This window comes from Schistocerca piceifrons, chromosome 3 (genome assembly GCF_021461385.2).
Source record: "Schistocerca piceifrons isolate TAMUIC-IGC-003096 chromosome 3, iqSchPice1.1, whole genome shotgun sequence".
In the NCBI taxonomy this organism is placed as follows: Eukaryota; Metazoa; Arthropoda; class Insecta; order Orthoptera; family Acrididae; genus Schistocerca; species Schistocerca piceifrons.
The window spans coordinates 269,161,169-269,182,874 of NC_060140.1; the positions used below are offsets into that span (position 1 = coordinate 269,161,169).

Consider the following 21,706-nt stretch of genomic DNA (forward strand, 5'->3'; position numbering starts at 1 on the left):
CATAGCGCTTATCCCTAAAAATGATCTGGATGTACAGGAGGTTTGTCAATATATGCCACATGAAATGCTGACTTTACGATAAATTAATGGAATGGCCTAGATACTTCCAAAAGCTAGACACAGACCATGAATAAACAATGAAATAAAGTATAAGAATTATTATTTTATGTGTAATAAGTATTTTCTAGTTTTTTTAGGAAAGTACAACAGTATATATCTCTCTTTTTGGTGTTATGCATCAGTTGATATATAATAAAAGAAAATTCATTGCATAATGTGCAATAGAAAATCATCACATATTTTAATGGCTTCAGAGTTCTAAATGTTGGACACTTCTTAAAATAAAGGTATTTTAACAATTTTCCAAAAAATCTGCGACAGTGTTCCTTATTTTGTGTTTCTCTATTAAAATGTATTACATTATTTTTACCTTAAGCAACTTGCTAGGGCTACCATCAAAATATTGTACTCCGCATAGACTTTCCACTTATCTAAAAACGTACTTTGTGTGGCTCATGGGCTTTTATAAATAACCGATGTATTTCAAAATCACTAGCCAACATCCAAGTAAAGTTTTAATGAACACACTGATTCATATCTTGATCTCTTAAGTTACTTTAACACAGGTATCACAGCACCGAACATATAATTTACTCAGCACTTGAGCTTCTTTCTTCGGTTTAGTATTTGTCGCAAAACAATTCTGGCTGCAACCGGAGCTGCTGCTATTAAAACGGACATCTTTAAAACAATAACAATGCGTACAGGCTTCTTTGCTGGTGACTGGGATGAGACATGCAAACGTCTTGAATAAGAGGCATGAACCTTTTTCTGTTTCTGAGTCAACAGTAGACGCACAGGTCCAAATGCACCTTTAGACTCCGACATGGGCAACATACTTTTATGTGTCATGTAATATTTCGATAATCATTAAGATCATAAAAGCTTTGGGAACATATGATGAGCTCTGTAAAGACTTTTAGAGTGTCCATGGAAATAGTCTGCATAGTTCTTGGCTCAATGCTGGACAACATGGAGACCCATTTTTTTCTTTCTGTAAATGAGTGATGTACCTATGTACTGATGTGAGTCTTGTGACCGCATCTTGGTGCAAACCGTTCTCGAATGTCAATTGTGTTGCATCTTTATTTCAAACATATTCTCAGTTGGCCTCTTGAAAGTGGGTGGATCCTTCCCAAAGCTTTGCAATACAGATTTGAGAAGGTTATCGGGTACTGAACCAGAGATCTTTGCGTCGGTTTTCAGCAGTGCTATTCAGCAGGTCACAGAGGTGAGAAGGTTTCACGTGACCTTAGCCTTCTGTCTTTCGCACAGTAATTCGAGTTCTTTACAAGTGACTAATGTGTCCCTAGTATCACGCTTCAACTCGTACTATCATAGACGGGTTTGGAATGAAAGGAAGTGAATTGGCTAAAAGTGGATTCTAGGATACAGCATACCCTTCTGAGATTGGACCAAGAGGTCCATAAAGTTAATGTTCCCCATCTGGCAGACGGGCAACCAAGATGATTGTTTTATGTCATCACTCTATGAGAAATTGTAGAGATACCTGTGATTTAGTTCACTGCATTGGTGCATGGCCCGGTGAATATTAACCCAGTTCCACAATTTCTCCTACCCTTCTACTGAAATATTGGCGACAATTATTTTTTGCACAATCTGGTCTCAAACCTTTTACCTCAGGATCGAACTACGCTGCAATATAATCTGTTCACGACTCTAGCTATGACGTGTGATGGTAGACCAGCGAAACAATTACCAGACTCTAAAGTTCTGTAAATGTAGCAAATTAATCTCGATGTAATTATCACAAATCTCTTTTTAGTCACTCGAATATGTACCGCCCATATTGTAAAAGAGCTCCTCAGGGTCACCTACTACTGGACAAAATCGTCTAGTGTTGACAGCGTACACCACGTTCCCTGAGAACACCCTGAAGTCCGCGGTATCCGTGCATGCCGACCTTGGCTCCAGCAACTTGACAGGCGTAGTGCAGGCTGTGCTGCAGTGGGTGCCCGCCAGACAGCGCTGACAGCAGCGCAGCGCAAAAGGTGTCTCCAGCGCCCAGCGTGTCCAGCACGCGCTCTGGAGGATAGGCGGGGACAAAAAAGACGCCCTCAGGACTTTTTGCAGCCGCTCCCTGCTCTCCCCACGGCACCACCAATGTTGCTCTGTAACAGGAACACACATCCATAAATCAAGGGAAAAATCATAGAAATGAGAATACTTCAACAATTTATTTGTTCAATGTCTGCATCAGAGCATATGAGTTTAGAAGATCTACCAACAACCTCTTTCTTGCACAATCACATACAAAATTAATATTGAAGCCACCTCATATAATTAATTTTTTGTATTTCACATAAAGTAAACAAGGAACACACTCTAGTTTGAGCATAAATGCTCTTCGGTCAGAGTTAGGGGACCTATAAACAACAAGAATTAGAAGTTAAGTTTCACTAAATTCAACTGTCCCTGCACAACATTCAAGTATCTGTTCAGTGCAGTGTCGTGGTATGTCTACGTAAGCCAACATATAGAAAACATAACACATTGTAAATAAAATCATGAAACAAAGTTTCACATCTGAAGTTGTCACATAATTGAAAACTATGGAGTACATATGTCAAGTTCCTGTGAGAAAACTGATATTTTGGCAAAGTATGATTACCTTGCAAAGCGATAAGGTTTAGTATATTTTCTGTTAATGGCAGCGTTTATGAACTTATACAAGTGGATGCTATTTTTTCTTTCAGAGCTGATCAACACATTCTGGGAGCAGCCCAAACACTCCCAAAGAGATTAAGATTAGGTGATTAGGAAGGCCACTCCACTGCATACAACTGTGAAAGAGATGAGCAGATTGTAGTTGAGGGTTACCCTTTGACCCTACTACAGGCTTGTTGTGCGGTTCATATCAGTATGCATTGTAGGGGCTTCAAGAGGAGGGTAGGAGGAATAGATAGTGAGGAGGGATGATGAGGATGAGCTGGAAAGGGGGAGGGGAGATGGACAGGCAGAGAGATGGGAGATGGATATAGAGACATGGGGAGGAGGACATGGAGAGACAGAATGTGTGAGGAGGATGGAATGTACTGATAGAGACAGAAGGATGAGGTGTACAGAGAGAAGATAGACAAAGGGAATAGGAAGGAGGAAGTGGAGAGATAGAGAGAGTACAGGAAGAGATGGACAGAGACAGATGAGAGGAGAAGGTGGACAGAGAGAGGGGAGAGGGAGTTCTGGCATGAGAGATTTTGGAGGATGAGTTTGGCAGATAGAGTGGGGAGGATGACACAGACAGAGAGAATAGGGTGAAGATGACATACATAGACAAATAGGAGAAGGAGATGGACAGATATTGAAGGAGGAGTAGATGGACAGAGAGTTGGAGGTGAAGGACATGGACAGAGAAAGAAGGGAGGAGGAGATGACCAGAGAGTTGTGAGGATGAGATGGTCATGGAGAGGGCAGGGATGAGATGGAAAGAGATAGGGGAAATGGATACAGAGAGGTGGAAATTAGGATGTAGAGAAACAGAAGAGGGAGAGACATACAAAGAAATGGGGGTGCAGGAGGAGGACAGACATAGAGAGTGGGAGAGAGGAGATGTAAATGGAACATTGATACATATATCATGGTGACAAAACACGCCAGTAGTTGACACAGAGGAAGGAGGAAGATGATGAGATGGATAGTGAGAGTGAGGTGAGGAGATGGACAGAGAAACAGGGGAGGAGATGGACAGACAGGAAGGTGGGGGTAGGAGATGGACATAGGGAGGGAGGAGGAGATGTGGAGACAGAGAAGTGGTGAGGAGAAGATGGACAGCTAGAGGTAGGAGGATAAAGCGGACAGAGAGAGAGGAGGGGAGGAGATGGACAGGCAGAGAGGGCGCATATGGTGATGGACAGAAAAGAGGGGGTGGAGGGGTGGCAGTGGGATACAGACAGAGAGAGATGGAAGGAGGTGATGGAGAGTATGATAAGGGATAGGAAGGGTGAGACAGAGACAGGCAAGAGGAGGAGATGCACAAAGAGAGGGAGAAGGAGGGGAGGGTAAATAAAGGTGGAGAATGAGGTGGAGAGAGAGGGGGAGAAGAAGAGAGACAGATAGGTAGGAGATACTAGGAGATGGAAAGAGAGAGATGGGGGAGGAAGAGGTGGTCAGATGCAGAAGCTGTAGGAGGAGATGATAGAGACAGGTTCCCACCTGAGATGGGCAGAGAGAAGGGGAGGAAAAGATAGACAGAGGGTGAAGAAGAGATGGTCATAGAGAGTGATGAGCTGGAACAGAGGTAGGGCAGATGGACATAGAGAGGTGGAGGGGAGAACATAGAGGGGCGATGGGGGAGGGGGGAGGATGGACAGAGGGTTAGAGGTCAGGAAATGGATAGACATATGTACATGTATGAAATGGATCGTGGCTACATATACTGTTGTGAAAAGACACCCCAACATTCGATACAATTAAAGAGGGGGAGGAGGAGGAGGAGACAGCGACAGGGGGAGGATAAGATGGACTGAGGTTGAGAATAGGAGATAGATGTAGAGACAGAGGGAGGAGGAGATGGAGCGAGAGATGGGAGAGGAGGGGGAAGAGGAGTTGTCGTGAGAAATTGAAGATGAATTTGGCAGATATAGTGGGGAGGAGTTGGACAGAGGAGGGGGAAGGGACAGACTGATAAATAGAGGGAGAAAGGAGTGGGATATGATTGGAGAGGGGTGAGTGTGAGATGGTCATAGAGAGGGGAAGGATGAGATGGACAGAGATAGGGATGGTGGACACAGAGACTTAGGGAGAGAACGTACACAGTCAGTGGAGAGGAAGATGAACAAAGACAGCGGTGAGGAAGTGTAGATGGACAAACGCATGGTACACGTATTAAATGGACCACTGATATACATACCATAGTGACAAGATACCCCAATAGTCCATACAGCATAAGGAAAGTCATCACAGTTGGGAACGCTTTGGACAGCTTTCAATCACAAAGCGCTATCGACTACTACATCAAAGCGATAACTGTCAACATAGCACCTTTTTCTCGCTGTGGTACTGTAAAGGCAGCTCATATTATTTCATTTACAATTACAGACTGAAATAAATAAACACTGCACATCTCCAGGGCCGAGGAGGATGTAGACAGAGATGGAATATTTGGAGTATATGCATATAACGAGTACACGGGAAATGTCGTTGGGGGAAAGGCTAATATACAGAGTGGTCAGATAGTCTGAAAAGATTGTAAGAGTGTCGCAGAGTAAGTTGTGCTGAAAAATAAATGTTAAGAAAAAAATTCGATACGTTCCGCCATTTCCGAGTTAATTAGCCTTGAAATTAGCCGATCAGGCCGTTGCGCGTGTTTGAGAGCGTGTGTGTGTGTGTGTCTTGATAAGGGAGTGGCCGTCATGATTTTTTTTTTGTTTTACCCGTCTGGTTCCGTTGGACTAAATTGAGGAGGAAATCCCCAAGGTCATGGAACGTACCAGCACATGAAATTACAATATAAAGGTAATAACAGATAAAATAAATTGTTTATGAACCCAAAAAAAGACAAGCCTTAAGTTCAAGTAAACGCAATCGACAATATAACATAGAAATCGGCTTAATTTTTCAAGGAACTCCTTTACAGAATAGAAGGAGTGACCCATGAAGAAACTCTTTAGTTTCGATTTGAAAGCCTGTGGATTACTGCTAAGATTTTTGGATTCTTGTGGTAGCTTATTGAAAATGGATGGCGCAGTATACTGCTCATCTTTCTGCAAAGGAGTCAAGGAAGTGCGATCCGAATGCAGATTGGATTTCTGCCTAGTATTAACTGAATGAAAGCTGCTTATTCTTAGGAATAAGCTGATATTGTTAACAAGAAACGACAGCAAAGAATATATATATCAAGAACAATGTCAGAATACCCAGATTCGTGAACAGGGGTCGACAAGAGATTCGCGCACTTAACACCACTTATTGCCGGAACTGGCCTTTTCAGAGCCAAAAATATCCTTTTAGAATGGGAGGAGTTACCCCAAAATATAATACTATACTACATAAGCGAATGAAAATAAGTAAAGTAGACTAATTTTCGTGTCGAACCATCACTCACTTCAGATACCGTTCGAATAGTAAAAATCGCAGCATTAAGTCTTTGAACAAGATCTTGATCGTGTCCTTTCCACGACAGTTTACTATCTATCTGAACACCTAGAAATTTGAACTGTTCAGTTTCACTAATCATATGCCCATTCTGTGAACTAAAACGTCAGGTTTCGTTTAATTGTGTGTTAGAAACAGTAAAAACCGAGTCTTGTTGTGACTTAGCGTTGGTTTATTTCCTAAAAGCCATGAACTTATGTCATGAACTGCACTATTTGAAATGGAGCCAATGTTGCACACACCATCCTTTACTACCAAGCTAGTGTCACAAGAAAACACAGATATTTTAGAATTACCTGTAATCCTAGAGGGCGTATCATTTACATAAATAAGGAACAGGAGTGACCCCAACACTGATACCTGGGGCACCCCCAATTTAACCGAGCCCCACTCAGACCACACATCACAGACATTTTCAGCATTGTGAATAATGACCTTTTGCTGTCTGTTATCAAAGCAAAGGGTGAACCCGTTGTGAGCTACTCTGGACGAATATTTTGTGATCAACACAATCAAACGCCTTAGTTAAATCAAGAAATATGCATATCCTTCGAAACCTTTGTTTAATCCATCCAGTACCTCACAGAGAAAAGAGAATAGAGCATTTTCAGTTGTTAAACCACGTCGAAAGCCGAACTGTACATTTGGCAGCAAATTATGTGATATAAAATGATCAATTATCCTTACATACACAGCCTTTTCAATGACTTTATCGAACACTGACGGCGTAGAAATAGGTCTAAAATTGTCTACATTATCCCCTCTCCCTTTTTATAAAGCGGCGTTACTACTGTGTACTTTAATCGTTCCGGAAACTGACCATTCTTAAAGGAAAAATTACAAAGAAGGCTAACATGTGCTGCACAGTACTTTAATATTCTGCTAGGCACTCCATCGTATCCATGAGAGTACTTAGTCTTCAGTGATTTAATTATTGACTCAATCTCTCCCTTGTCAGTATCACAGAGGAGTATTTCAGACATCAATCTCGGAAAAGCATTTCCCAAGAGAGTTATATGATTCCCTATATAAACTAAGTTATTATTTAATTCACCAGCAATGCGCAAAAAGTGATTGTTAAATACTGTACACATAGATGACTTATCAGTAACAGAAATATTTTTACTACGAACTCACTATAAATCGTCGACCTTGTGCTGTTGACCAGACACTTCCTTCACAACTATTATTTTAATTTTATCCTGTGAATTAGCTATTCTATTTGCACCACATACTCTTCGCCTTCGTAATAACGTTTTGAGCACCTTACAACACCGTTTGAAATGGGGTACTGTAGCTTGTTTGTGACTAATTCTAACATTTTGATATAATTCACACTTTGTTGTACAAGATATCCTTATCCCACCAGTCAGCCACCTGGGCTGCCTATTACTGCTAGTACCCCGTTTAGAACGTTGTAATGGAAAGCAACTCTCAAAGAGCATGAGAAATTTGTTAAGGAAAGCATTGTATTTATCATCGATGTCATCGGCACTATAAACATCCTGCCACTCTTGTTCCTTGACAAGGTTTAAAAAACTCTCTATTGCTGTTGGATTAACTTTCCTACATAGTTTGTAACCAAATATGACATTGGTTTAAGTACAAAGGCCTTTTAGTGTTAAAATTTGTGCATCATGGTCAGAAAGGCCATACACCCTTTTACTAACAGAATGCTCGTTCAGTAATGAAGAATGAATAAAAATATTGTCTGTGGCTGTGCTGCTGTCCCCCTGCACCCTGGTTAGAAAAAACACAATCTGCATCAGATCATATGAGTTTAGGAGATCTACGAACATCCTTTTTCTTGCACAATCACATACAAAACTAATATTGAAGTCACCACATGTAACTAATTTTTGGTACTTTCCATAAAGTAAACCAGGAACACTCTCTAGCTTGAGCATAAATGCTTTGAGGTCAGAGTTAGGTGATCTATAAACAACAACAATTAGAAGTTTAGTTTCACTAAATTCAACTGCCCCTGCACAACATTCACGTATCTGTTCAATGCAACGCCGTGATGCGTCTAGGGACTCAAATGGAATACTGTTTTTTGCACACATAGCCACTCCACCACTCTGAAAAGAACTCCTTGAAAAACAGCTAGCTAATCTGTATCCTGGTAAAGGAAGCCTCGGAATTGTGGTGCTCCGATATATCAATAATGTCAGAGTCAACATCTGTAAGCATTTCTCTAAATTTATCCCTAATACTTTTATATTTTGATGAAATATGCTAATTCCTAATCCATTAAATTTCGGGCATGCAGCCGCGCAAATAAAATTTCTTCTACTGATATTTCGGCCGCGTATCGTCCGGCTGCATGCCCGAAATTTAATGGATTATTCATTACGCCGCGAGAAGTTGAAAATGCACATGCTAATTCCTTTTCATTCGTCTTGAGTTGAATAGTGATAACGAGATAGAGTCCTTAAAGCACTCGCACAGCAGATCTCACGGTGTTTCGGTGTGAATCCGTCGGTTTGTTAAGAGCGGTGAGATCCCCAGGGTGGCCATGCGCGGCACGGTTTCACAGCGCTTAAAGGACTTCGAATATTTTGTGTGCGCGAGGTGAACACTTGAAAATATTTCATGACTCTGAAGAAATGTGTGGGAGTGAGCTGTTGACTTTGAATTCGGTCAGTACTTAGAATTTTCAAGTCATTTTTGGAGACTGATTCCCTTGCGCTCAAGCGAACTTTGTCGTTATTTAACTATTTATAAGCAGCGGTGAACTTTACTAATCTCACTGGATGTTATGATTTCAGATTTTGTGACGAATTTGTTCTAGATTAGCCGCGATATTCTTGATGATTATGAACTTAGATTACACTGCATATGTTAGAGAGCCACCTGCCTTGCCGTTGGTGGGGAGGCTTGCGTGCCTCAGCGATACAGATAGCTGTACCGCACGTGCAACCACAACGGAGGGGTATCTGTTGAGAGGCCAGACAAACGTGTGGTTCCTGAAGAGGAGCAGCAGCCTTTTCAGTAGTTGCAGGGGCAACAGTCTGGATGATTGACTGATCTGGCCTTGTAACATCAACCAAAACGGCCTTGCCGGTTTTGCGAAAGGCTGAAAGCAAGGGAAAACTTCTGTTGTAATTTTTCTCGAGAGTATGTAGCTCTACTGTGTGGTTAAATGATGATGGAATCCTGATGGGTAAAAAGTTCCAGTAGTAAAATAGTCCCCCATTCGGATCGCCGGACGATGACTATTCAGGAGAATGTCATCATCAAGAGAAACAAAACTGGCGTTCTACGGATCGAAGCGTGAAACGATTGGATCCCTTAATCGCTCAGATACGTTAGAAAATTTAAAAACGGAAGTGGATATGTTGAAGTTCGATATAGCGGGTATTAGTGAAGCTCGGTTGCAGAAGGAACAGGACCTCTGGTCAAAGTGCCTACGGGATTATAAATATAAAATGAAATAGGGGTAATTCAGGAGTAGGTTTAATAATGAATAAGAAAATAGGAATGTGGGAAAGCAACTATAAAAGCGTAGTGATAGCACTATTGTAGCCAAGACAGACGTAAAGCCAACACTCACCACAGTAGTACAAGTTTATATGGCAACCAGCTCCGCGGACGATGAAGAGATTGGAGAAACGTATGATGAGATAAAAGAAATTATTCAGGTAGTTAACGGAGACGAAAATTCAGTTGTGATGGAGGAGAAGAATTCGGTAGTAGGAAAAGGAAGAGAAGCAAAAATTGAAATGACTGGTAGAATTTTGCACTGAGCGTTAGTTTAAGAATCATGAAAGAAAGTTGTACACGTGGAAGAGACTTGGAGAAACCAGAAGGTTTCAGATTGGTTATATAATCGTAAAAATAGAGACTTCGTAACCAGATTTTAAATTGTCAGACATTTTCACAGGGAGATGTGGTTTCTAACCGCAATGTATTGGTTATCAAATATAGATTAAAAGTTAAGAAATTGCAAAAAGGTAGGAAATTAACGAGACGGGACCCGGAAAGGTTGAAATGGCCAGAGACTGTTGACAGTTTCAGAAGGAGCATTAGGCAATGATTGACAATAATAGGGGGAAGGAATGCACTAGAAGATGAGTGGGCAGCCGTGAGAGATGAAATAGTGAAGGTAGCAGTGGGTCAATTAGGTAAAAGCGCAAGACCTAATAGAAGTTGTTGGATTACACAGGAGATATTGATTTTAACTGATGAAAGCTGAAATTATAAAATTGCAGTAAATGATGAAGGCAAAAGGGAATAGAAAAGTCTAAAAAATGGGATTGACAGGAAGTGAAAAATGGCTTAGCAGAAAAGGCTAGAGAACTAATTTAAGGATTAAGAAGCATATTTCACTAGGGGAAAAATAGATACCTACAGGAAAATTATCAGGCCTTTGGAGGGAAGAGAAGCAGATGTATGAATATCAAGAGCTTAGATGGAAAACCAGTCCCAAGCAAAGAAGGGAAAACTGAAAGGTGGAATGAATATAGACGGTCTATACAAGAGAGATGAACTTGTAGACTACTTTATAGAAATTGAAGAGGATGTAGATGAAGATGAGATGTGGAATCGTGATACTGCGAGAAGAATTTAACAGAGAACTGAGATATCTAAGCCAAAACAAGGATTCAGGGAGTCGGCGACATTTCATCAGAATTACTGACAGCCTTGGGAGAACTGGTCATGACAAAACTCTTTCATCTGGTGTGCAAGATGTATGAGACAGACGAAATACCCTCAGACTTTAAGAAGAATGTAATAATTCCAATTCCAAAGAAAGCATTGACTGGAATATTCTCACTGAACCTCTAAAGGTAGCAGCGCTAAAATAAGGGAACAAAAGGATATTTACAACTTGTGCAGTAACAAGACGGCAGTTATAAGAGTCGAGGGGTATGAAAGGGAAGCAATGGTTGAGAAGGGAGTGAGATAGGGTTTTAGCCTCTCACCAATGTTACTCAGTCTGTACATTGAGCAAGCAGTAAAGGAAAAAATAGGAAGAAGAAATAAAAACTTTGAGGTTTGTAACTCTTGTCAGAGACGGCGAAGGACGTGGAAGAGCAATTGAACGGAATGGACAGTGTCTTGAAAGGAGGATGTAAGATGAACATCAACAAAAGCAAAACAAAAATAATGGAATGTAGTAGAATTAAATCAGGTCATACCGACAGAATTAGAACAGGAAACAAGAAACTTCAAGTAATAGATGAGTTTTGTTACTTGGGCAGCAGAATAATTTACGATGGTCGAAGTAGAGAAGATATAAAATGTAGATTGACAATGTCAAGAAAATTGTTTCTGAAGAAGAGAAATTTGTTAACATCGAATATAGATTTAAGTGTTAGGAAGTATTTTATGAAATATTAGAATGGAATGCAGCCATGTATGGAAGTGAAACATGGATGATAAACAGTTTAGACAAGAAGAGAACAGAAGCTTTCGAAAGGTGGTGCTACAGAAGAATGCTGAAGATTAGATGGGTAGATCACGTAACTAACGAGGAGGTACTGAATAGAGTTGGGGAGAAAAGAAATTTGTGGCACAACTTGACTAGAAGAAGGGATTGGTTGTTAGGACAAATTCTGAGATATCAAGGGATCACCAATTTAGTACTGAATCGAAGTTTGGGGGGGGGGGGGGGGGTAAAAATCCCAGAGGCAGACCAAGATATGAATACAGTAAGCAGATTCAGAAGGACGTAGATTGAAATATTTATTCGAGATGAAGAGGCTGCTCAGGATAGAGTAGTATTGAGAGCTGCATCAAATTACAAGAACGTTAGAGGAATTTCGTACCAACGCACTCCGTGATTTTGCCACCGCTTAACGAGGAAGTTAATTAAATCACGGCTTTATGTACTTATTCCACTCCTGCTACGTCCGTCCCTGGTAGCTGAGTGGTCAGCGCGACGGAATGTCATACCTAACGGCCCGGGTTCGATTCCCAGGTGGGTCGGAGATTTTCTGAGAGCTCAGGGTCTGGGTGTTGTGTTGTCCTTATCATCGTCATTTCATCCACATCGACACGCAAGTCGCCGAACTGGCTTGAACTCGAAAGACTTGCACCAGGCGAACGGTCTACCCGACGGGAGGCCCTAGCCACACGGTATTTCCTTTTACGCATGCTATTGCCTGTAAATGCCCTGCCTGCACTACGTAACAACAATTGCGCTACTGATTTTATTATTATCCAACTTATTTATAAATTTTGTTGTAAATTTTCTCGTTATAAAGCAACGATTCGTATTGTTATATGCAGATTTCTGAAGCAAACATTTCGCTGAAACATCAACTCATCTGATATCGTTCACATTACTACCATACGGGATTTTATTTAGTTGTTGCACTTTTCAATTATTTATTTATTTCATAAGTCAGTCCGGTAAATTGTTGTCCTGCTATTAAATGGCTTGATGCATACTTGTGTTAAACTTTGGGCTTAAAAGCAACGGTGACGTACCACCACCCACAGACTTCAGCGAGCCGTGCGAAAGTTAAGGGCTTGCAGTGCCCACATTAGTTATCACGTTTTTCCCAATCATTATTGAGTCTGACTCGATCAAGGACACAATTGTGATACAAGCAGATGGCATATGGAATCTAATTGAGATCCTCTGTTGATAGCACTCATTGCTTCGTGTGAGTAAAGAGCCATGTGTGTTTCACAGGAGTGATATTTCTTGCTGGCTATGTGTCAATAGATAATTTTCCGCGAGGTATTTCATAATGTTCGAACACAGTTTGTAAAAAATGGTTCAAATGGCGCTGAGCACTATGGGACTTAACATCTATGGTCACCAGTCCCCTAGAACTTAGAACTACTTAAACCTAACTACCCTAAGGACATCGCACAACACCCAGTCATCACGCGGCAGAGAAAATCCCTGGCCCCGCCGGGAATCGAAGCCGGGAACCCGGGCGCGGGAACCGAGAACGCTACCGCACGACCACAGTTCGTACTCTAAAATCATACTGCAATTCGATGTATGTGATAGAGGTTTACAGCTCATCGTATTACTTCTACTGCCTTTCTTGTGTGTTGCTGTAACTTGTGCTACTTTCCAGTCTTTAGGTACGGACCTTTCGTCGAGTAAGCGGTCGTATCTGATTACAAAATGGAACTATTTCGTCTGCATACTGCCAAAGGAACCTAATTTGTATACTACCTGAACCAGAAGATTTGGCTTTATTGAGTGAGTTAAGTTGCTCACTACGCACAGAGTATCTACTTGTAAATTATTCCGCACTAAAATTCTAGCTTCTGCGAGACATTGCCAATCCTGGAGATTTTGCAGTCTCAATATCTGGAATCCTTTTGTCGTCGTTTCTGCAAGAGCTTTCTAGTCTGTTTTGTGTACCATGGGGGATCAGTTCCATTTCATATCAATCTATTTGGCATAAATCTCTCAGTTTCCTTGAATTCAAGCAACATGTGGTTTACGGATAGATAGTTGGTTTGGAAGGAATGGAGTCTGTCTCTTAGAAAGGGGTCAAGCAAACTGTTATCTACCTTTTTGAAATGGACATATTTTGCGTTTCTTTTGTTGGATTTGGATGTTACGGTATTACTTCGCGCTAGAACGACCTTGTTGGTCACTAATCCCTGTACCCGTCATGACACCATCTATTCGCTCAGAATTAATTGCTACTAAGGGGTCTGGTATGTTATCTAAATCATTTACACTTCATGTTATCTATTCCATCTGACTTATTTGATCGTAAGTCTTCTAAGGGTCTTTTAAACTCTGACTCTAATACAGAATCCCCTAAGTCTTCTATATGAACTCCCATTTCTTCTTCTACTACGCCATCAGACAGTTCATCCCCTTCATAGAGGCCTTCAGTGCACTTCTTCCACCTACCCGCTCTCATCTCTGCGTTAAACAGCGAATTCCAACTGCACACTTAATGTTGCTGCTCCTGCTTTTGATTTCACATTTATATATGATGCATCAGTCCTTCTGATGACCACTTCTTTTTCTACTTCTTCATATTTTCCTGCAGCCATTTCACTTTTTCTTTCCTGCACTTCCTATTTATTTCGTTCCTAAGTGATTTATATTGCCGTAATTCCGGTTTTCCGTGAACGTTTTTGTACTCTCTTCTTTCGTCGATCAACTGAAATCTTTCTTCCGTACCCAAGGTTTCACTTTCCTTGTGCCTATGTTTGACTGTCCAGTCTCTGTGGTTCCCCTTTTTAGAGATGCCAGTTCCCATCAACAGTATTATCTATTTCGATATTAATTATCGTAGCCATAGAGAACTTGGAATACATGTCAACATTCCTCTGTTCTTCTGTATCCTACTTCTTTCCACATTGATTCTTCTGAACGATTCTTTTAAACTTCTGTTTGCTCTTCATCATTACGAAGTTGTGACCCGAGTTTAAATCTGTTCCTGTTCACGCCTTAGAATCGAATATCTGATGTCGAATCTCTGTCTAAGCCTGACGTTATTCACCTGGAATCTTTCTGTGTGTCTGGGCCTTTTCCAAGTACACCTTCTTCTTTTGTAATTTTAGAACAGTGTGTTGTCTATTACTACCTAAAATTTGTTTAGTAATCAATTAGCCTTTCTCACATAGCACTGTCTTCTATCTTTCCCTTGCTACCGTATTCCAATCTCCCATGATTATTAGATTATCGTCCCCCTTTACATATTGAACTATCCGATCACTATGTTCGTATACTTTTTGTGTCTCATCGTCTTCCAATTGTGGCATCGGCACGTGCATCTCAACTACTGCTTTTGGCGTTGGTTTACTGTTGATTCAGATGAAAACAACTCTATTACTGAGATGCTTTGACTAAGTCATTCTCCCTGCCTTCCTACTAATAACTAAGCCTACTTCTGATGTACCATTTTCTGCTGCTATTGATTTTACCATATATTCGTCTGACATGAAATCTTTACCTTCTTTCCATTTCAATGCACTGACTCCTATAACATCTAGATTGAGCCTTCGCGTTTCCCTTTTCAGACTTGCTAGCTTCTCTACCACCTCCAAACATATGACATTCCACAGGCCGGTTTGTAAAATCCTAATCTTTCGTTGGCTATTCAGATTCTTTCCGAGCGCTACCTTCCCCTTGGCTGCCCGTCCAATGCTAATGAATAGATCATCATCACACTTTTTCAACTACAGACCATATCTCCTTTGGATACACGTTATGTTTCTTTAATGGAGCCGCTTCGATTGCCTACTGCATGTTCTTGCTGATTTTTCTGCCATTTAGAGCCAGTTCCCAAATGCAAGAGACTGCCATGAAAATGTCCGTTCCTCTGCCCCTTTTGACAAGACCGTTGGCAGAATGACGGTGACTCCTTATACCCGGAGTATTTGGCCCCCATTGTTGACGAGTTTTAAAAATGGCTCTGAGCACTATGGGACTTAACTGCTGAGGTCATCAGTCCCCTAGAACTTAGAACTACTTAAACCTAACTAACCTAAGGACATCACACACGCCCATGTCCGAGGCAGGATTCGAACCTGCGACCGTAGCAGTTGCGCGGTTCCGGACTGTAGCGCCTAGAACCGCTTGGCCACCCCGGCCGGCAGACGAGTTTTATACAGAAATTATGCAGCTGTTGAGATCGAAACCGGGACCAAGCACGTTTTGACTACTTCTCAAAGTCGCTACTTCTAAACCAGCTATATCAAGGCGAAAACGAATGCTGCAGTTTAATAGGTAGTTTTCCATACCTGTATAATGTATCGAATTAAAAAATGCCTCGACCCTTTTTTCCAGAGTGCGAGTAATACAGAGGCTCATAGCTAATCATCAAAGAACATGTAACACATTAAGACAATGTGCGCGTAAGAATTTCGTAGTGAAAATTAAAATATCATACAAATCTGTTAGAAAACGGAGGTTACCCAGGTTTGAGGTATCCATGAAGTCCATCCAGTGTATCAGACATTGACTTATATCCGAGCGCCCTCGCGAAATCCTTGCTGACCATAACAAGATCTGCCGTGGGTATCATTTCCAGACAATGGTCATGATAATGCTCGATTTCCAGTGACATCGGGATACGTCTTCGCTCTTCAGAATTCCATGCATGAATCCTTTTTACCATTTTCTTCAGCTGGTCGAAGTTTCTTGCCTCCACCAAAAATTGAAAACAGAAAACAGGAAATTGAAAACAGAAAAAAGTAACATAGAACATGTCTGTAATCATTCAGTTTCGCTTAATGAACTTTACACAATGCATTATATGTTATGTCTCCCAGTTTACGATACCTCCAGGTGAATCCACGTATACTGCGACAAATCTATTTTAAGAAAAGCCTCATATGAAACCCAAGGCCAATCGCCACTGTGGTGCAGTATCGTTCGCGATCCATTCCTCTTATTAATTATACACGTCGACATTGGTAGTTCTTTGCCTTCTACAATCTCACATTGTTTCAGGTTTACACCATATGACTCCAGTTGCTCTGTGACAAAACTGTAATAAAAAGAGAAAAAGGTAATTACAGGTTCTTGGGTAAACAGTTCACATCAAGGAAACAAAATCTACTTCATTAAGATTATGTCAGCGCCTGTGACTAATGAACCAGTCTCAAGGTAGTCACAATTATTACTACTCTCATTTTGCTTGTCGTAGCTAATGAGCAGTGGTGTTATAAATAAAATCGGCTTGACACGTGAGCGTATAGAGTATTCGCTTTAAGACCATGGAGAGAACACCTCTCGTTCTGTTTACCAGCTTTGGATTACGCAACGAAGGCTGATAGGCCCTTCAATGTCGCCAACGAACAGGCTAAGCGCTAGTAGAGCATTAATATGTTACGCCACGGTTCTGCCTGGCGAAGTGTATGACTCTTGTGACCGACTCAGCAAAACGACGTCATAAAGTGGGTGTTGAAAGCACCTCAGTACATAGGTGAACTGTAACAAGGGCATGTATTCAGCACATTGCGAAAGTCGACGCCAAGCGCTCGAACTGTGATGTTAACACTTGTTTAAAGTATTATAAAAAGTGAAAAGTCCTGCCAGTACTCAATTTCTGCAGAGCTTCATTGGATCATAAATTGCACTTTCATGTTTTGCTCTGCTCTGCACATCACAGGACGCCAAAGGAGTGTATTTGAAGGCGGCAAGGTAACTGCAGGCCAGTTTTGATTCATTGTCTTCAAATGTTGTAGCATTCCCAGAACGACTATCACTAATTTTGCACAGTGCAGAATATCCTGGATTCCGCTGAAGAATACTTCGCAATTTGTTGTTCACTTTCTCAGCCACATGACTACGAGCTCGATCCAACTCACTCTGCACATGTTGCACAATACCCAAGGCGTTACACAGTGGAGTATCAGCAGCTCTCATTCGCGTAGTGGCTTTTGATACCAATGAAAAGTTGGCGTTGATGTATGCCAAGTGTCCAGACAAGGTATTTGTGAAGACCTCTTTCACAGGTTTGAAGCACTTGATTCTCCGCTATCAAGGCGACAAAAGATCGTATTTATTTTGGTGTAGTTGGTGCAGTAATACCCAGCAGCATAAGCCAAATCATGTAAGAACAGGCTTACCGGGAGGGACAGTGAAATTCCTGTAATTACTGCACCTGTAGAAGACTTTCATATAGATTTTCTTGCCACGTGAGATTAATTTGTCCGTATCAGAGTAATTTGGCTGCACCTTTTCTGCAGCTCTGTATAACGCATGGGCGAGGCAAGTGAGTATACAATACTGTTGTAGAGAACCTGAAGCCCCATGGCCGCATTAGCCATGCACAAAGCACCATCTGTTACTAGTAGCAAAAAGTTGTCTCTGTTCAAACCAATCGGCCACAGTAGCTTCAGACAAAATGCCCGAGAGGTTCACACGTTAGGAGGACCATTTCTCCAGGCCCGTCAACTTTTAGAACATCAACAACAACGTTTGCAACATAGCGCCTACCCATGTCGGTGGTTTCATCTATAGACACCCAGACCTTTGGTCAGCAACACTACTTCGTATTTTGTTGAGCTGCTCCTCGTAGAACACGGACAACCAGTTCTTTCTGAACGTAGGTTCATCTGGAACTGGGTGTGTTGTGTACTTCTCCAAGAGAGGTCTTAAGCGTTTTTCAGCTTACCCAATGGGATGTTGCAAGACCTCATCATGTCACACAAGTCTTTCAAGGACGATTGCACGATTGAAAGTGGACCCGTTTGCTCAGATAATAGCGTTTTTCTGCTGTCATTTTCAGCACTGATATTCGTATTTCTGCTATGTTTGGCGGTATTAGAGCGTTGTTGCAAATTTAAGCGCTCTTCTACAGTCATGTTAACTGCACATAGTTTACAAAATAATATTTCCCCGTCAGTGCTGAAGATCTTCTCTGCAAAATCACGAAAATCTCGCGAGTTCATACTGTGGGAGCTCTTTAGTTTTCACATGTTGAATCAGACTGAGTTTGTATTCAGACTGAATTGTGTGACCACGTGCGTAACGTTTATTACTTCGGAAGCCGCCTTTGTTGGCTTCGAGAGCGTTTTGTTGATGCCACCCAACTACGTCGTGTGAGCCGATTAATGTGTTAACGCTGCTTGTCTACTATACTCCTGATGAATAAAGATTTGTAGTAATTGTTGTGTTTGTTCTCGTTTTACTAAGGCTTGAAGCTCCTCTTGATGTTCTTCCGTGTTTGCGATTTAAAATTAGGTTGTTTTGAAAATTCGCCTTATGCAAACGCAGTTTATTTTTGTATTTACCCAGACATGTTTCGACACTTATGTGTCATCTTCAGTGGTTCAAATTTTTATTTCTTAAAATTACCTCGCTAGATGAACTGCATTATTACACATCCCTTTTTTGTGCCTTTTTCGTCGTTTTTTTTACAGCATGTCATCTGCAAAATTTCTTCGTCCTGTTACGTGTCAGGTTGGTGTCTCGATCAACAGCTATTCAGTGCACTGTTTCCACACAGTTTGTCACATAACTTTTGATCACTGGTTCACTTCACATGCATTTACACAAAATGTGGCGAAATGTGATCTGAGCAGACACTTCTGACTCCATTTTTCTGGAGTGTGACAATTATTGAACAATACGAAATAAAATCGTAAAAATTTGAACGGCGTGCGTTAGGACGTTCAAACTACGTGGTTGGCCGGAAGCCATGATGGGAATTAGTATGTTATGGTTTAGCGACACTTTCATTTGAATGGATTCGCCAATGAGTAAAATTGGCGCATTTGAGGGATCACCCTAAGCGGGTGATTGTGTGGTGTGCAGTGTCCAGTCACGGAATAATCGGTGCGATACTCCTTGATGGCACGGTGATTACCAACGTACGTGAAGGTTTTAGAAGATAATTTCATCACCATTATCCAAAGTGACCCTGATTGCGACAAGATGTGGTTCGTGCTAGACGGAGTTCGACCTCATCGAAGCAGGAGAATGTTTCATGTCCTGGAGGAGCACTTTGGGGACCGTATTCTGGCTCTGGGGTACCCAGAGGCCACTGGCATGGGCCTCGATCGGCCGTCATATTCGCCGGATGTGAACACATGCGACTCCTCTTTGTAGGGCTTTTTTAAAGACGAGGTGTACAGCACTAACCTCAAAACGACTGCTGAGCTGAAAACAGCAATTCAGGTCACCGACAACATCGATGTTCCGACACTTCAGCGGGTCATGAAAAATGTCGCTATTCGTCTGCGCCACATCATCGCCCACGACGGCAGGCATATCGAACGTGTCATAACCTAAATCCGAATCTTTAGTGACGTTTAGATGTTGAATAAAGTGTGGGCACGTCGTAGTTTGTAACTAATTTAGGTTTTCTTTTTTTCCTAGTAGTTCAATAATTGTCGATATTTGGAGGTTCGTAGAGCTTTGGGATTGCAGTATTTCACAAGGAGAGTCGAAGGGGCATATAACGACAGCACATTCTATAATTCATTCGTTTCGAAAAAGTTATTTCAGCAGGCTGCTTGACTTCGTCCTAGCCGACTATGCCTGCATCCCTCCCTCTTCGTCCAAAATCTGTTTACGCTGTTGTAACTGAAGCCAGCAGTCCCATGCGCAATTAAATCTTAAAATATGCATGCACTCGTGCACTATCAAATGAGTAAACATACACAATTAAAGGAAAAACATGCAATGTCAGAATTTAGTCGATTGTTGTGAAGCATTTTCTTTTGTTTTAAAACAATGTACAACAACCAATTTTTTCAAATTCTACACCAGCTTGGGGTAGCTCTGCGTGGTGAGCCTCTTAACTAGCAATCCATGGATTCGGGAGGCAATGTAGTGTGAATCTATCCGTCCGCTAGCTTGAAAATGGTTTACTGTCGTTTCCCATTTTCATTTTAAGTAAAAGAGCTGCATCGAAGGCGAGCCGAGCATCTCTTCTGAGATTTCCGACAGTAAAAGCTGTACACTAAATAAATAATATTTCAAATTCTCGTTTAGGCTCCATCTATTGTGTGCCGGGACATTCTTCAATGCAAAAGAAATCACAGATGCATACATGAATGAGGACATTTAGGTAAGTGTAAGGTTGAATAATTCCAGATCTTTTGCATTTTCGCTATCAAAAATTATTCTAGTTTCTCTGCCGAAAGGAGATCTCCTTAGTTCAAGGCCCTGTCTGTAGGGGACTGATGACCTCAGATGTTAAGTCCCATAGTGCTTAGAGCCATTTGAACGCTGCCGGTAAAAATCACGGTGCCCCAAAAAATTAGGGCTCGTACATTCCTGGTTGCTTCCTCGCTCAAATCCAGACTGAAAGAAGAAGATGGGTGGCTTAAAAATGGTGGAAGTTACATCAGGAAACTAAACGTTGGAGGCTTGACAAAGAAAGAAATGTTTTGTTTCATCCATAGCAGCATCTGTTTTCAAGTAACGCGCTGTATACATGGAGCCTGCATACATCTCAGATACTGCGTCCTTTGAAGATCAAATGTCGTACATTAAGGTCGAAACTTTACGTCTTAAAAACCCAACCGAAATCCAGTTTGCTTTTAAGTGCAGTTTGCAAATTAAGTGTGATTTCAAGACCTCACTCAAAGCCCAAACAAGTTTTTGTCTGTGTGAGACCCCTAAGGAATCACCATGACGGGTAGATTTTAATGTGGACCACGTGGACCCGCATTTTATTCACGTGCCTCCATACAAAAGCTCCACTGTGATTCTCCATATTATAACGTATATCCTATCACTGACTGCGTAACTCAGAAGATGGGAAAAACGCAAAGGATGATGCCTACTACCGCACTGTAGTGTTCAAACTAACTTTTGAGTTGATGAATGCATTACCCTTATTCTGTAGCATCGTAAAATGAGGAAATTACTGGCTGCTCAGTGACTTTTTCGCCTATACTAAGATCCAGAGATAGATGTAATTTTGAAGACACTGGTGTAGATGAGGTGCGCTCAATCAGGATATTCCTCATCTGTGTTGTGTGACTCCTCCACTGTACTATGACCTATTCGCTGTACGTACATAGCGGAAAGACAGATCCCGTATAATTCGGGCATCCTCCTTCACTTACAGTGACAACAAAGTGATATTATACTTCGTATCAGAGCATGTGCGTATTTGACAAAATAGGAAGG

At 41.4% G+C, this 21,706-nt stretch overlaps 1 protein-coding gene across 1 annotated transcript in view; it reads right to left on the reverse strand.

Moving 5' to 3' along the window:
- Positions 1-1,915: 1,915 nt before the first annotated feature.
- LOC124788580 (ketohexokinase-like) overlaps positions 1,916-21,706 on the reverse strand; it is a 32,546-nt gene continuing 12,755 nt past the window's right edge. Inside the window, exons 3-4 of the mRNA XM_047255853.1 lie at positions 16,419-16,604; positions 1,916-2,192 (exon numbers count right to left, since the gene is read on the reverse strand). Coding sequence (XP_047111809.1) covers positions 1,916-2,192; positions 16,419-16,604 — 463 coding nt within the window. The remainder of the gene's footprint in view (positions 2,193-16,418; positions 16,605-21,706) is intronic.